This window comes from Planococcus citri, chromosome 2, assembly GCF_950023065.1.
Source record: "Planococcus citri chromosome 2, ihPlaCitr1.1, whole genome shotgun sequence".
Taxonomy (NCBI): domain Eukaryota; kingdom Metazoa; phylum Arthropoda; class Insecta; order Hemiptera; family Pseudococcidae; genus Planococcus; species Planococcus citri.
The window spans coordinates 6468822-6480593 of NC_088678.1; the positions used below are offsets into that span (position 1 = coordinate 6468822).

At 35.9% G+C, this 11772-nt stretch overlaps 3 protein-coding genes across 7 annotated transcripts in view; 1 reads left to right on the forward strand and 2 right to left on the reverse strand.

Annotated features, from left to right (window-relative positions):
• Nucleotides 1–3307, reverse strand: part of Shab (Shaker cognate b) — a 158342-nt gene extending 155035 nt beyond the window's left edge. For 4 of the 5 annotated variants that reach the window (XR_010556652.1, XM_065348200.1, XM_065348201.1 and 1 more), the window contains exon 1: nt 1620–2138. The gene's annotated coding sequence lies outside the window, so the exon portion shown is untranslated. The other variant, XM_065348199.1, reaches the window with a different exon arrangement.
• Nucleotides 3308–4113: 806 nt separating this feature from the next.
• LOC135834343 (puromycin-sensitive aminopeptidase-like) lies at nt 4114–9169 on the reverse strand. The gene is made up of 14 exons (XM_065348202.1): nt 9031–9169; nt 7918–8071; nt 7444–7685; nt 7215–7368; nt 6850–7138; nt 6636–6784; nt 6291–6560; nt 5978–6218; nt 5644–5915; nt 5354–5573; nt 5076–5275; nt 4891–4998; nt 4694–4816; nt 4114–4609 (listed from the first exon to the last, which is right to left on the reverse strand). Exons 1-14 carry the CDS (start codon nt 9081–9083, stop codon nt 4394–4396), a joined length of 2691 nt encoding a protein of 896 aa, XP_065204274.1. The 5' UTR covers nt 9084–9169; the 3' UTR covers nt 4114–4393.
• On the forward strand, nt 8069–11621 carry Pop1 (POP1 ribonuclease P/MRP subunit). Its single transcript, XM_065348203.1, has 7 exons — nt 8069–8779; nt 8854–8972; nt 9036–9278; nt 9356–10139; nt 10216–10446; nt 10527–10740; nt 10811–11621. Exons 1-7 carry the CDS (start codon nt 8674–8676, stop codon nt 11592–11594), a joined length of 2481 nt encoding a protein of 826 aa, XP_065204275.1. The 5' UTR covers nt 8069–8673; the 3' UTR covers nt 11595–11621.
• Nucleotides 11622–11772: the final 151 nt, after the last annotated feature.

Here is an 11772-nt window from a genome sequence, read left to right on the forward strand (position 1 = left end):
CTGAACCAGAACTATAACTATACACAAGCTAACTCATTTACAGAACCAATTGTTTCGTCAACAGAGATCAAAATACTAATCAACTAAACCCAAAGGAGCTCCAACACATTCTGGAGCTGAAACTTCCAAGGATTCTGTCTAATAGCAAGATTAAAACTGACGGAAAGGATCCTGTAGACCTTTTGAAAATACATTAATTTTAAATCATAAGTCACAAATCGAGAATTTCCAACCACACTCAGTGAAATGCAAAGCACACGTCACGTACAATGTATCTCGTTTTCAATTTTCATCCGCTTACTTATGACTTGTGAAAGCAGATAAACCACGAGTACCCTAATACTGGACGAGTTTAACCTTTTACGAGATTAATTTACTATTCACTTTCGTCATAGATTATCCTTTTTTATGACACATATCTTTCACCCTACCTACCTATTTTCTCACAGAATGGCATATTCATCCCTCGCCATTTATTCTCACGTAGGTACCTGCATCTTATAAGAAGTAGGTAGTTGTGGTCAGCTTCATCGAGGGGTCGAGTCGTAAGATTAAATAATCTCACATAATTTATAGTACGGGTCGGTATATGTATAGCGGATCAAAGAGATGGAACCTAGATGCAAAAAACGATGCCTGTTGCAAAAAACAATCAATTATTCAAGAGGCGTCTCGAAGACCCGAATTGCAAAAAAAAAAAGACACAGAAACCTATGCCGAGAAAAGTATTGATTTTTCGTACTAGACTAAAAAGTATTCTATACTTATATAGGCAATTTACGAATACGACATGCACGACTATATGTATAAGTAGGTATAATACAACAGTAGATACGACAAAAATGCACATTTTAATTGGGCCACGTACTATACGTCGAATTAATTTAGAAAAATTTCGCGTTATTTTCATCGCTACGTCCAGATCCACCTACCTACATATGATCTGCATTTCGAACGAGGACATTACTAGTATAAAAAAGTAGGTAAAAATTTCTAGCCCATTTGAAAGCACCTTTTACTATTCGATCTTCAGCTCGCGGTCTGCGAAAACAGTTCGTCATTCGTCGAAATATAGGATGTATGGTTTCGTTCCTCGCGAGAGAAGATAAATTGATACAGACCAATTATCGGCGGTACTTTGCTGATACTAAAAAGATGAAAGATACAACAAAACAACGTGGCCCTTAAAATATAATTCTGACATAATGCCAAAAATAAAATAACTTAGTGCAACATCACGATTTCGAACAAGTTTCACGCTTCGATTCAATCTTCGTTCATCACTGTTGCACCAACATCACTTCACTATACAGCTAGCGAACCGAAAAGTCGATCTTGGGAAACCCCATCGGATTATTCCAGGGTACACCGATGCAGAAAACGAATCTACCGGTGTAAAAGTTAGCATAATAATATCTACAGCACAACCACAAATGTATAAAACACGTTATTAGTCAGGGTACTCTATCGATTTGACATTTCGTATTCGTTAACACGAAATAATACACGATGAAAAATTAAACAACCCGGTAAATGGTACTCGTAGCAAATACACAATAATAGGTATCTCTATATATGTACCTCAACTAATAGGTAAAAATTCATCTCTTGATACTCACCCGAAGCAATGCTGCGAGTTTACACCAAATTCGACGATATTTCTCTCACATCTTGTCGACTGATTGCGAAATATTATCTCGTATAATACAACAAATCGAGTTCACGAACCCACTCGGCGGCCAATACACGACATATGGAAAAACTGGAAAAATAAATAAACCAGAGCAAAAAAAAAAACGCATTCAACGCGTCTCGCAATCTCGACGAATTTCTCGTATCGAATTTTTTAAACGCAAATAAAACTTATAATATCACATAAAACACTGGTGAACTTAGACACTCGAAAGCACGCACTTTGCAACGTCGTCACTCAACGCTCGGCAAATCAAGACTGAATTTCGATCAAACATAACAACGGGGTTGTGTAACATTTTTCCGTAAACCAAAAAAAACCTCACCGTACGCACACGTCGTCGCAGTACCAGCGCCCAACTCGAATATACCCGAAATTTCACAGTCGCTAGTTCGAATTCGCCTTCTCAAATTGCTAAATTTTACAATACCTGTAGACGAGCTTTACGTACTAAGGCATTGTTCGTTTTTCGCAACATCTTTGACGAAATTTAACCGTATGAGAAATCGTCGTCTTTCATCGGCGTCGTAGTCGTCGTCGTCGTCTTCGGCGTAGGAGAGAAGATATCGAATCACTCGAGTTTTGTATTTCTCTCCATGCTTCGAGCTGCGATGAATTTTTCATGAGGTATCGGTATTATGAATTTCACTCCACAATGTACGATATATGTAGGCGATTTGGTGAAATTTTATCGCTCGGGGGAGCTTAACTTTGGCCCATTTTTAACCTCTCGTCTGCTATCGAAGTGGCGGAGAGTGCTACGAACGAAGCTATTTCTTCTGCGAAAAAGTAAACCTGAACTTGAAAATGTTCACGTTGAGAGATGAAATTATTATAATTGTAGAAAATATACGTACTTTTTTGCTATCTTCAGCGTTGAAATCTGCACCATCAAGCAACCAGTGGATGGAGATACCTGGGCATAGAGACACCGGAATTAGCGAATCATTGACATACGAGATTGGTTCAAAGATGTGGTTTTAGAGCTGCTCCTTGTACAGTGATGAAATGAAGGATTACATTAGATGAGACAGTTCAACTCCAAAAGGTTTTTAAATTTGAAAATAGTTTGAATTTGCAAACCGAATTTGCAGAATCGTCTAAGAAAAAAAAGAAAAATTCATAATAACAACAATGTTACCAAACATCAGTTACAAAAAATTCGAAACCTGTTTACACCTTACAGTGTTGCCTATTTTTTTATTTATTTCACTTATCAAAAATTTTGCAAATTGAAAATTTGAAGTTGGCGAAATTAATTTCAATATTTCAGTTACTTATTTGCGAATAATAATCATTAAATAATAATAAGATGAAGTCATTGAAGTCGCAAATGACAATAATAATAATGGAGATAGAATTCTCAGCGATGAATGAATTTTCACTCCTATTACGTTGATGATGCTGTGCTCATTTTCATTTCAGCTGTCAATATTGGCGAAATTAATTTCCAATATTTTAATTTCACGAACGAAAATATGATAAAGATACTCAATAATAATAATTCTTGTCATAAACCGAAATAATCTGTCAACGTAGTCAAATATCAGAACATATTCGACAGCATTTTCAGAACTGTTACGATGATACTGTGCTCATTACTTTCATACTCGATAAATGCATCGCATTTCACTTCAGTTCCTCTAATTTTTCATTGTTTGCATCGTAGTAATGCATTTTTCAACGCATTACATTCACAACAACGTTTCATCATCATTACTATTAATTTTTAGAGTTGATTGACACCGAAACGAAATCTATTACTGTCGTTACTCCTCGTTCTGCGATGAGTGTAAACAAATAAACGCAAAATTAATCACAATGTTGTTTAAATTAAGCAAATATTTAGTATTTTTCGAATTCTGTTCCTTTAAACATTCAATATTTATAATCATCGAGTATTTAGATTTTAGAAGCATCGATCGATGGATGATTTCACAATATTCAAATACTAATCAAATCTCATCAGTCATCACTCAATTTCTCTCCAACCAAGAACGACGTTCTAAAAAATGAAAAATGAAGTAGATTTTTATGAAGATTCTGTTTTTTTAAACATTAAATATTTATAATCATCGAGTATTTAAATTTTAGAAGCATCGATCGATGGATAATTTCACGATATCCGAATACTAATCAAATCTCAATCATCAATCATCACTCAATTTCTCTCTAACCAAGAATTACGTACTAAGAAAATGAAAAATGAAATAAAGATAAAAGTAATCTCAAAAACAATAAGTACTAGAAAAATTTCATTAAAATTGAAAAAAAATGGAAAACTCGAAAACATGATCTAGAATTCAGAAATTGAAAAAGAACACGTAGGTAATCCCTAAAAAAAAGTACAAAATCCTTTCGTTTCATCAACTAAAATAAAACCGAACTAAACGCAAAGTAGGAACACAAATATACCAATATTAAGCATACAAGAAGAATATTTATTAAATTCGATAACACTAAAAAAAAAAATTTCCACGATGGAAAAAAACACACACACGATAGCACGAATAATACACAAAATGTGATTCTTGTTCAACGTATTACCAAATTAAAAATTGTAATGTATAAAAAAAGAAGACACTTGAAATACGTAAAAGAGGAAGAAAAAAAATCAACCGTATGTATAAAAAATAAAAGCTTGATAATAAAATAAATAAAAACACCAATCGACGGTATAATCATCAATAACTTAAAACATTACGATTGAATTTTCTCCAGGTAAGCTTTAATCGAATCTCCATCTTTTTTCAACCACCTCGCGCTATTGCGAATAGTTTCCAAACATTGACTAATCGTTCTTTCAATTCCACTTCTATCTTTGTCGGCGAAAAACTCTTCGACTTCTTTAGCTCGCTCTTCGCTGGCGAAATTTTCGGTCGTATGTTTAACGATACGAGTAATCAAGAAACCACCCTGTTGAAATAACGAACATTATTATTATTACAGACGAGTCGTGCAATAAAGACGATCGTGGATCAGTTGAGAAGACAGACTTACCGCATATTTGGATGATAAACTTGGCCAGTTTTCTTTAACGAACTGCCACGATTTATCACGGCCTACTTTCGAAGCTGATATCGACGTCAAAGCGGTTACAGTGCTCGCTGAGGTAACATCGTCCTGTATCGAACGCAATATTAGTGTTATTGTTTATCGTAATGGAAATTAAACGACAGAAATAATATGTATATTACCGATTGGGCGAATTTCAAAGCCTCGTCGACAACACTGGGATCTGTGATGGATGAAAATGATCTTAAGATACGTTCTTTTTCTTCTTGTAAATCGGTTTTTTTGTACATCTGCGAAAATAAACGTTCGATTGAAATAGTTCGCATAATTATTATAGAATTTATAAGAGATTTTCACATCATCTTACATCAATCAATGAATCGAATGCTGGTTTGCCTTCAGCAGCAATCACACCTTTGTAGATAACAGTTCTTAAATCAGCTGGTATTGTTTTTCGCGAGCTGTAGTGTTCGGCGAATCTTTCTTTCGCCAAATGCAGAAATTCTTCGTCGCCGAATTTAACTAAACGATTTAGTATTAAACTTCTCAACAACGTGACCAGGTGAGCTACGCAAAAAATAGGTAAATGTAAGTAAATTAACGAGAAAGGAACGGATTTGCTTCGATGAAAAATGAAAATCTTACATTCTCCTGGTTTCGCATCGACGCCTAATTTCTTCGAAATAGGTTTCACCAACTTTAGACCGTAAAGGTCGTATAAACGATTAAAATCGGTGTTGCTCAGTAAACTATAAAACCTTTCGAGACACGTGGCCATATTGGTCCATACGGTGTAATTCTCTTCTTCGATCATCGCCAGCATTAATTCTAGTACTTGGACAGCGTCGCTTTGTCCAGCTATCACCTGAATAATTGCAGTTATCGATTAATTCGCAACTTTATACGAGGCATTACATCCCGAAATGAATACTTACCAACGCGAATAAATCATCTAGAATGCCCAGTCTGTCGAGAGGTGGTAGGGTTTTATCAGCAATCGAAGGTATCAACACTTTCAACATATCCGCTGTGTAGTTCGTTCTATAGAAACCCACCGTTCCTGGATTCACTTTAATCCATTCGTTCGGAGACACGTTAGGGATGGATATTTTACACTGACGACCTTCCAAGACAGTACTGAAGCAGTCTTCTTTCGGATTAGATTGTTTGCTGAATGTTATCGGAACTAGCCACGATGTTTGATCATCTATAATGTCAATAGGATTAGAGATTTGTCTTGTAATCTCACCGCAGAGAAATTGAAATTACCTTTGCTATCAAGATCAATGCTAAATTTCGATTGACGAACGATCAAAGTACGAACATTGTTCGCTTCTTGTACGCTACTTTCGATTGTAATCACAGGATAGCCTTTTTGTTGAGTCCAAGTAGGCATGACTTTTTTAATAGGCTTAGAGCTAGCTTCTTCCAAAGCAGTCCACAAATCTAGGGTGTGCGTATTGCCGTACTGATGTCTGGTTAGATATAAATTCATACCTTTGCGAAAATCCTGTAGAAATGATCAATTAATACAGCAGGTTCCAAAAAAAAAAGATGACGAAGGAGAATAAATTATTCTTACATTATCTCCGATGTATCTATGCAACATCCTGATCACAGAACCACCTTTATCGTAGGAAATTTCGTCGAAAATTTCATCAACTTCGGACGGATGACCGACGGGGATTTCGATCGGATGGCTATTTTTCAAAGCATCTAATTCTAAAGCTCTACAATGCATATCGGTCACGAATTGAGTCCAGATATCGTACTCGGGGAATAAATACGCTACGCAAAGGTACTCGACAAACGACGCGTATCCTTCATTAAGCCATAAATCAGTCCACCATTCCTGCAACGAAGCATAAATTAACGATAATGGAAACGAACGCGAATGAAATTCAGTTTCAATCGATTAAATTATTACCATCGTGACCAAGTTTCCGAACCACTGATGAGCTAGTTCGTGTCCAACTACGATAGCAACATGTTGCTTGGTTGCTGCTGATGTATTCGATTCATCGACCAATAAATACGTCTCTCTGTATGTGACCAAACCCCAATTTTCCATAGCACCTTTAACGAAATCACAATTAGTAAATGAATTTTCGATTAACTTAGCCTAGATCTTGGACTCGTACCAGCGGAAAATTCAGCGATAGCGATTAAATCCATTTTAGGAAGAGGATAGGCAATGTTGAAATACTCTTTGTAGTATGGCAATACTTTAGTGGCACAATGTAGAGCAAATCGACCCTGTTCTTTTTTACCAGGAGGCGTATACACTCGAACCAAAATACCATCACTGGTTTTATCTTCCACGTAATCAAAATCACCGACAACCATAGCGACTAGATACGTTGACATGATAGGAGTTCTCTGGAACTTGACAACTTTAACTCCATCATTTACCTTTTCACTTTCTACAGGCTAGAGAAAAAAAAATTAGAATTAGAACTACTCCGACGATGATTTCGTTTCGTCGAGTGCAAAATATATTATTTACCATATTAGATAAAGCTAATTTATCCGCATCCACAGCCAAGGTGATGTCAAAGCGAGCTTTAATTGCTGGCTCGTCCCAGCATGGGAAACATCTTCGAGCGTCAGTTGCTTCGAATTGCGTTACAGCGCAGTACTTATCTTCTTTACCGGCAACTCTGTAAAGTTCAACGAAGTGTAAATATTGAGCTAAATTTAGAACTGATTAGATAAAACACGAGCAGTACGCTTACGCTGTGTATTTGCTGCGATAGAATCCTTTCATTAGAGTGTTCAGTTCGCCTACAAAAGCTATCGAAAGTTCGGCATCGCCTACGGGTAGATCTTTCGGGAAAGTCAATTTCAACGTTTCTTCCTCGGCACATATTGAACATTCTGCAGGAAGGATTTCGCCACTCGGTGTTAATTTCAGTTGAGCCTGGCTTATGTTTAAATCAACGCAGTTCAGGATTATTTTATCGGTTGGTTGAACGATCTGAAAACGAAATGGAACATTAAATATACGATCATTTGAATACTGAATACTCAAGTTTTAGACGAAAGCATCGAAATATTACAAAAGTAGACAGGTTTCGAAATGAAATACAGTATTTTTTCATGTAATCACAGGAATAAAAGTAGTTCTCAGAAACACTTTGTTTAGACAACGTCGAGATAAGACTACTACGTCGAATTTACGAATCAGAATATGACATGAAGAATCTTACTTGTACAAAAACTGTTTCTTTGCCTTCGAATCTGAATGTTTTCAAGTCCGGTTTCAAAAACAAATCGTATACCGTTGGTTTCACGGTGGTAGGTAATCTTTCGAATTTCTTCTTTTCGGACATGGTGGAGTTTTGGACAGCAACCGAGAAACACCTTGTGTGAACAAAAATTTGATAGTTACAGTATCTGAGTAAGAACTTGCTTGATTTATAACTGCTTGCGTATCCGAATCGGCGTTGAATTACCAGACTCGTGGTGATAAATTTTCCTCCTTTTAACAAACTCATTTTGACAGTGTTGTAATGGCTGCCATTTTTTCAACCGTATTACATCTGCCTGAATCTTCACGTTAGTTCGGAAGTTGGCCATTTTTAATACGTGTTGATGATGAAATTGATATTTTTTGAGTAAAAAGCACAATTTTATTAGTGGAAAATCGTCGTAAAGAGTGAAATTAATTATTATTTTTCATTTTTTTTACATTTATGAAAAACAACAACACTGCGACATTTTTCAATTTTAACTTTTTTGGCATTGTGTACAGTATTTTTTAGGCAGCATCAAACTCAACAGCCAATCAGAATTCAGTGTTTTTGAAATGCTGCCTATTTTTTTATTTGTGCAAAGCCAAAAAAAATTATTTTTCAAAAAAAGATCAAAATTTGAAAATTTGAAAAGGAGGTTTTCGTAAAGTTTTTGAAAATTTCTCAATTAAAATCCTTTTTTTGATTCGATTATAATCATCGTCAACGAGTATGGAATCCGAAGAACGATTTGCCAACCAAATGCCCAACGTTTTGACCTCGGAATCATTCATATCGGCCAGATTCAAAGAGATATCAACTCTCAGTAATCTTATCAGTAAGTGAAATTTCAATAAAGATTTTAACAATTTTCGAAAAAAAATACTAATACGTCGATTAAAATCTATACAGATGGAAGCAGCCGAGTTACCTCGATATTTCAACGTCTTCCTAAACACATGAGACGGCGAGCTATGAGCCATACTGTCAAAAGAGTACCAAAAAGTTTGAGAGATGCTCACAGACGACAGGTATTATTCACGCAGTATTCGTATTACCGATGGAAACTTGTTTTAAATAAATATTTACCATAGTTGGAGAAAAATAAAGCCTTGAAAGTACAACGAAGTTCGAGAAAACATTACAGAAAACGAGCTCGTGATTTGCTATTGGAATATAATCGCCGGCAGCGAGTAAACTTATGGCTCGAGACTCATATTTGGCACGCTAAACGATTCAGAATGGTACGCAAATGGGGTTACAAGTTGGCCGAACGATCTTGCGATAAGAGATTCAGAGCTTCATATCGAGCTACGTTTTCTCACTGTTTAATACAAGTAATTACCGCTTTATCAAAATTCAATTTTATCTGATTTCGATGATTATTTTCAATCGAGTTTTATTTTCTGATCAGGATGTATCGTATATGAACTGTATAGAGCTGAATGGACCGCAACAGGTGCTATTAGACGGATTCAAACTAATAACCAGTTCAGAATGTGGATTATCTGTGGGAGCAAAATGTTGGTTGAGAGGTTCCAGAGAAGGAAAAGTTACCTTATACCATAAAAACTCGTATCCTTTTCGCGTCATCGGCGATATAACATTTATATGGAAACCGGACAAGATCGAAGATAGCACGAAATCTCGTACTTTATGGATTTGGTGCCATCCATCGTACTATAAAGAATTATGGGATGAATTAGTCGACATATTTGGTTTAGAACTCATTCCCGCCAAATCGCAAGATATTGAAATGGAAGATCTATCGCAGAATCCATCATCAAAACCTGCGGAAACTTCATCCAAACGAAATAAAAACGTAGAACGAACGAAAATCGCATGCAAAAACGTTCCCCATCGCAGAATAGATAAATACGTGAATAGCAAATCGAACGTTACCATGATTTCTTTGAAAGATACCTTGAATCGGTTCAGATTAACTGGACCATTGTCTAACGCTGTGTTATCCAAAGCTCTACATCCAGCCCAATTATTCGATAAATATCTAACTCAATCGAAAACAATTTGGTGGAATGAATACAGAGCCGAAGTACCGGAGGAAATTACTTTTAAATTATTGGAAAAATACAACTCGCCGTCGTATTTCCCTCCTTACTCGATTCTCGGAGGACACGTTATTGATCCGCGTTTATTTTTAAAACGTAATCGCACCAAGGCGATTGGAAAAAATCAAGGTTTGGCATGAACCACCGATTAGTTTTTAATAATAGATGTGTTCGTTTTTCTAAAAAAAAGTTTTATCAATTTCAGAATGCGAACCTTTGACTGAAATCGAGCCAGAAGCGTCGAATACTGCCTTATGGAATCCTGCCATTCGAGATGATATCAGTTTGAATAAATTTTCCAATGCTAAAATAAATCAATTAAGGTCTAAATTATTAGTTCCTGGGCACGATGTACAATTATTAAGTGTTGTCAATTCGGTAATTCCCATTTTACTCGTGCAAAGACCCGGATCTACTGATTCTGATGTTAAATTGAGTAGGTATTTTTTTGGGTTCGATGAATAATATTACTTGCAAGGAAAATATGTATCTGAATTTTTTATTTTTTTGAAATAGATTATGGCAGTGGTTGGGATATAATAATACCTGTCAATTGGGCAATGCCTGTCTGGTTATCGTTGATATTATGTGGAGCTAAACCAGGAGGTCTTAGAGAATCAAAAACCATAAATTTTGAGAGCAAACTTATGCCAGATCTAGCTCCAGATTCTCAAGCTGGTCAAGAACACTATAGTCAAATTGAGACAACTGATCGAGATCATTATTTTAGGTACCTAATTTTGCAATTTTGTCATCATGAAACGTTTTCGTTTACAGATTCTAATTTTTTTTTTTTTTAGAATGCCACCAAATAAACGTACAAATTACATCAAGAATGGCTTCCCTACTCCATTTCATCATCCTTGGAATACATTACTCAACGAATGGATCCCTTCTTCGAAACAAGACTCTTATTACGTTTTACGAAACAAAAAACTCTTATTCGACTTACGAACAGTTTTGGAAACGACAAAATCCAACCGAAACCGTTCATCTTTACGAACCCTTCTCGCATCAATTTCTCAAGACAAGTGTTTAGTTCCGGTCTCGATCCGAATGCTCAACAAAGGTCAACTGCCACCCTTTTCACACATCTGCCTACCTAACAAAACAGACCTCCAGAACAAATTATCCCTCCCTGTCGAGAAAGTACACTCGGATAAGAATAAAATAAAACGAAAAATGTTCAGAAAAGAACACTCGAAGACCTTGAAACGTTTACGTCGTCAGCGAATCAAACAGAAGAAAGCGTCGACTGAAAAGTTACCTTTGAAAATCACCAAAAGAAAACAATCTCCTACCGAAGCCTTAGTTAAGGAGTATTTATCTCAAATGCAGGATTTATGGATTCCTGCGAAATGCACATCGATTAGGAACCATTGCAGTAGACAAATTGCAGGGTTCGTTGTGAACGGTGGTTTTTCATTTATGCAATCTCGTATCGTAGGTCAAGGATACGTTGCGTTACAGTCTTTGTTTATTTTATGTGATATGTGGCAAGATTTGAAGACCGAGCCTGTTGTATTGACTCGATCTCCTAATTGTTTAAATTACAGATTTGGTGTGATCAGTGTTACTGTTTGATAATAAAATGTTTCTTAATTTTTTTCATCTGTGTTCATTTGGTAACGTTCGGAGAATGAAGTCGAGAATTTTTTCTATCGAATCAAAGTACTAATTTTTTTACTGAATAAGCCTCTCTAACTCCACAGAGAACATTTCCACTCCTATTTTCCTTTTCAAAAATTGAAAACAATTATTA

Bases quoted from the DNA above. Each gene is read 5' to 3' on its own strand.
- Pop1 (XM_065348203.1), top strand. From the start codon at position 8,674: ATGGAATCCGAAGAACGATTTGCCAACCAAATGCCCAACGTTTTGACC. The intron at 8,973-9,035 runs GTATTATTCACG...TATTTACCATAG, and splicing joins GAGATGCTCACAGACGACAG to TTGGAGAAAAATAAAGCCTT. The intron at 10,741-10,810 runs GTACCTAATTTT...TTTTTTTTTTAG, and splicing joins GATCGAGATCATTATTTTAG to AATGCCACCAAATAAACGTA.
- LOC135834343 (XM_065348202.1), bottom strand. From the start codon at position 9,083: ATGTTTTCTCGAACTTCGTTGTACTTTCAAGGCTTTATTTTTCTCCAA. The intron at 6,785-6,849 runs GTACGAGTCCAA...ATTTCGTTAAAG, and splicing joins TATCGCTGAATTTTCCGCTG to GTGCTATGGAAAATTGGGGT. The intron at 6,561-6,635 runs GTAATAATTTAA...GCTTCGTTGCAG, and splicing joins TCGGAAACTTGGTCACGATG to GAATGGTGGACTGATTTATG.